The 4,213-nt window shown below is 66.9% G+C and overlaps 2 protein-coding genes across 2 annotated transcripts; both read left to right on the forward strand.

The window, feature by feature from the left end:
- Positions 1-44: 44 nt before the first annotated feature.
- On the forward strand, positions 45-1,246 carry MNEG_13626 (hypothetical protein; the record flags this gene model as incomplete). The annotated part of the gene is made up of 4 exons (XM_014037901.1): positions 45-119; positions 375-585; positions 851-873; positions 1,022-1,246. The coding sequence occupies 4 exons, from the start codon at positions 45-47 to the stop codon at positions 1,244-1,246; spliced, it is 534 nt and encodes a 177-aa protein (XP_013893355.1).
- Positions 1,247-2,407: 1,161 nt separating this feature from the next.
- MNEG_13627 (hypothetical protein) lies at positions 2,408-4,009 on the forward strand (the record flags this gene model as incomplete). Its single annotated transcript, XM_014037902.1, has 5 exons — positions 2,408-2,662; positions 3,058-3,210; positions 3,396-3,504; positions 3,722-3,834; positions 3,989-4,009. 5 exons carry the CDS (start codon positions 2,408-2,410, stop codon positions 4,007-4,009), a joined length of 651 nt encoding a protein of 216 aa, XP_013893356.1.
- Between the last annotated feature and the right edge of the window lie 204 nt (positions 4,010-4,213).

Below are 4,213 nucleotides of genomic sequence, written 5' to 3' on the forward strand. Positions count from 1 at the left end.
CGTACGACCAGCGCAGCGGTATGGTGGTCAGCTATGCCACGGCCATGGCCGCCGTCGCCAGCAGGGCCGGCAAGCAGGGCGGCCAGGCCGTGTACGCGGCAGGCAACGGGCTGCTGCCGGTGCGCGGGGTCGGGGCCGGGTGCCGCCGCTGGCGTGACGGCCTTCTCAGCCAACCGTGCTTGCTGGCCTGTCACTGGTGGCAGCATTCTACGACGCTGCTCGCTGTCTCCCCGACCTCCTTGATGCCGCTCGCTTTCCCAGCAGGCAATCACATGCATGCAACCAGTCACTGCTGGCACATGTGCACCTTCACGCACACACTCTCACACGCACACATGTACACGCGTCACCATCCACTTCACTGCCTCCCACAGCCGATGGATGTCGAACTCTTCCAACCGGCAGCAGAGCCGCCCAAGCGCGGCAGGGGCGGACGCCGCGGCGGGGGCGGCCGCGGCGGCGGGCGGCGGGGGGGGCGCCAGCAGCGCCGTGAGTTCTCGAGCAGCGGCGGTCAGGGCATCCCCGGGGAGGTGTGCTACGAGTGCGGCGCCACCAACACTCCGCAGTGGCGTGAGGGGCCCACGGGTGAGTGGGTTGGGCGGGACTATGGGACCGAGTACACAGCCTCAGGGGATCCGCCGCTGCAGCCTGCAGAGCAGCAGTTGCTGCAGCGCCACAGCACCACTCGCTGCACGGAGCCCATCACTGTATCTGTCCCTGCTCCCTGTGCCGGTGTGCTCGTTGTGCCAGCGCGGCGAGGAGAAAGTGCCGGCTTCCCAATCGCGTCCCCTGCGCTCACGGCTGACTCTGGCTTACTGCACGTCCCCCCACCCAAACCGCAACGACGCAGGCCCGCGGACACTCTGCAACGCGGTGAGGGGGCAAAGCATCTCCGGAGGTTGCAGGGGCTCGACGTGGTCAGATTTTTGGCCTTCAACCTCACCGCATGCCATGCAGTGCCTGGCCCCGCGTCACCACTCACCCCTGATTGTGCTGCCCACCACGCTCGCCTGCCTTGCAGTGCGGCATGCGCTTCCAGCGCAGCCAGGGCAAGGGCCAGAACCGCCCGCGGCGCTCGGCGTCCGCTGAGCTGGAGCTGGGGGAGCGCAAGGTCGCGCGCACCGCCCGCGGCCGCGGGCGCGGGCGGGGCCGCGGGCGCTGGTCGCGCGACGAGGAGTTCTTCGATGACGAGGACGAGGACGAGGAGACCGACGACCTGGTGCTGTCTGACGAGGATGACGACTGATGCTGCGGCCGGCTGGTGGGGTGACGTAACCTGCTGTGGGGCTGGGACGGAGTACCGGGTGACGTGACCAGGGGTGGCGGGGCGGGCGGCAGGGGCGGCGAGCCTGCGGATGGGCGGGGGTGCGCGCGTGGTGGCGCGGCTTCCTCTTGCACATGTGCCGCAAAGCAACCTTTTGACACGTTGGGCTCGGTGTGAGCGAGCGATTGCGTGCGCACGGCGCGTGCTGTGTGGAGCGGTGTGCGATGGGCACGGCCCGGGAGTCCGCTCATCACGTCTGGACGCCTCAGTGTCCGTTTCGGAAGGCACCTGTGCACTGTCTCGCACTTCCTTGGTCCCTCGCCGCTTTTGACCAGAAATTCAGCAGGGAGTGGCCCCTTGCGCCATCAATCGCAGGCAGTCGCAACCAAAAACCTGCCCTGCACTGCTACGGCCTCGTGGCATGAGCGGCCTGCTCCTGTTGTCAACGCGTGGCTTTAGGCCCTGGTCCTTGTAAGCAATACACGGCCAGTATCACGAGTTCGAATTCAAATTTGCTATGTGCCCTGTCCCTGCTCGGCCCCAGGCAGCAGGTGCGGACCCCAGCGCTCATGGCTGCGCCGCGCTCATGGTGCACTGGGCTCAACACCTGGGACATGCGGTGGCTGCATGCAACACTCGAAATGAAGTTTCAGCAAGCGGTCCGTTTGAGACAGAAAAACGCCGTAGTCAGCTTACCACGCCACCGCCAGCCCTAACCCCAGTGCTGCGAACCTCCTCAGAGAGGCACGCTCAGTAGATCTGCTAGATCTGCAGTCGCAGTTGTTGACAGTCTATGCGCTGTCCTTTGGCAACAAACCAAAGATTGTTGAAAGATAGACATGGACCTGCCCCTGTGAAAGCAGCACCTTGATCTACACGGTCGATTAGATCTGTGAGTTGATTTCTCCTGGCAACGGGCCGCGCGGTGGCGGGAACGAGGGTCATCTGATACCCTAGGTTCGCTGCCAATCCATTGGCCGGGGTGCAGGCCTTGCAAATGCCGGCCATCAGCGCCGTTGTGAGCTGGCCGCTCGCCCGCGCCGCTGTTGCGGAACGGCCGGCAGCCCTGACTCGCGAAACTGCCGCACTTCCTCTCGCACGTGGCAACAAATTGCGCGCACCGCAGGCCCAGCTGTGATCGCAATGGACGCGCCGGCGGCCCCTGCTGCCGCCGGCGCTGCGCCGAGCCTGACGTTTGCGTGGCTGGGTGACCCGTCCCCTGATGCGGGGGGCCTGCTGCTCTACTACCAGTCGTTCCAGTTCTGCGCCACCACCTACGCGGTGGGAGACCACGTCTACCTCACGCCAGAGGACCAGGGCGCGCCGCTTTATCTGGCGCGCATCACAGCGGCGTTTGAGGACACGCAGCAGCAGGGCGGGGACCGGCTGTGTGTCGAGGTGCGGCGACACGCATTGGCGAGGACGGCAGCTGCGATGCCTTGTGATGGCTGGTTGTCTGAACTCCTCCACCTTGCAACATTGGCTCGACAGCAGACCTCTGAGAGGGCTACTGCAGTTGTCGCAAGCCAGATGTGTTCGCATGGGCATGCAAATGAACCTTGCGGCATGCGGCAATGCTGTGCAGCGGCTATTCAGCAGCTCTCATGTCAAGCCCGAGGCAAGGCATGAGCTTGAATCGGCATCACAGGCTAGCACCAGGGACCAGGAAGCCTGTACGTGGACTGGTGGCGTGCGGGTCGCTGCAGCGGCCCTGCAGGCCATGAGCCCTGCGAGCTTTCGCCGTCGCAACCCTTCCCCTTCCTGCCCATCTTCTACAACCCCCCCCCCCCCAGGTCCAGTGGTACGAGCGGCGCAACAACATGCCGCCCGCGCTGCAGGAGGGCATGCATGAGCGGGAGGTGGTGGAGTGGCTGCAGACCGACACCAACCTCGTGGGCTGCATTGAGCGCAAGGCGCGCGTCGTCAAGGCGCGCAGCTACGAGGAGGTGCGCGCGTTGGGGGGAGCGGGGTGGGGTCAACGGGTGGGCGGCGGCTGCACTTTGCGAACAAGACACGCCACTCCACCTGCATTATATGTCTGTTCTCCAAGCATAGCACTCATGCACCAGCTCAGGTGCGCGTGACATCCGCATGCATGACGCACCCACGCACCCACCCCTTGTCCCGCCAGGCCGCGGCCCAGCTGCCCCCTGAGGAGGCCGGTGGTGAGTGGCACTTCTGCCGCGGCGTGCTGGAGGTGGAGAGCATGGAGTTCAGGAGCTACGAGGAGGTGGACGCAGGTGAGGGGGGGAGGGAGGGGCCCACCGAGAGCCACATGAAGGCAAGCTGGCTGGCTGGCTGGGGGTTCCGCAGCTGGTCAGGGGCTGCACGCCGCTGTTGCTGCTGTCCTGGCAGGGCGGGGGAGTTCCTCGGCGCAATGCAGCAGCTGCCCGGCAGCCGGTCCCTGTTGCAGTTCACCCCCTTTGTGTTCAGTTCCTCTCTGCGCCTCGTCCGCAGATCCCGCCATGTGCGTGGACCCGCGCTCCGGCCAGGTCATGCGGCGGCCGGCGGCGGGCCCCGGCGGCAGCGTGGCGCTGGGCGGCAGGGGCGGCGTCGACCTTGGCTCGCAGGTGCGCTGCGCTACCAGGGCTGCACGCGGAGGTGCGGGCTCGCGCGTTCATGCCGCACCCGCGGGCGCGGGGGAGCGGCAGCAGCACCGCGTATGGTAGGCAGGGCTGGGGTGAAAGGACGGCGCATGTCGGACCCTGCGGCCGTCATTTCCAGGCACACTGGCCATCGAGCTGATCAGGCCTGGCCCCGAAGCCTCGAGCCTTGCGGGGCAAAGGGGTTCACGCACACATGCGCCGCGAACGGGACCCCGCATTCTCAGGCGGATGTAGAGCTGTTCAAGGCGTCGCCAGCGCCTTCCCGGCACCGCGGCCAGCGGCGGCGCGGCGGCGGCGGCGGCGGCGGCGGCGGGGGTGGCGGCGGCGACGGCACGACGTGGGA

The sequence above is a fragment of the Monoraphidium neglectum genome (genome assembly GCF_000611645.1).
Source record: "Monoraphidium neglectum strain SAG 48.87 unplaced genomic scaffold scaffold03947, whole genome shotgun sequence".
Taxonomy (NCBI): Eukaryota; Viridiplantae; Chlorophyta; class Chlorophyceae; order Sphaeropleales; family Selenastraceae; genus Monoraphidium; species Monoraphidium neglectum.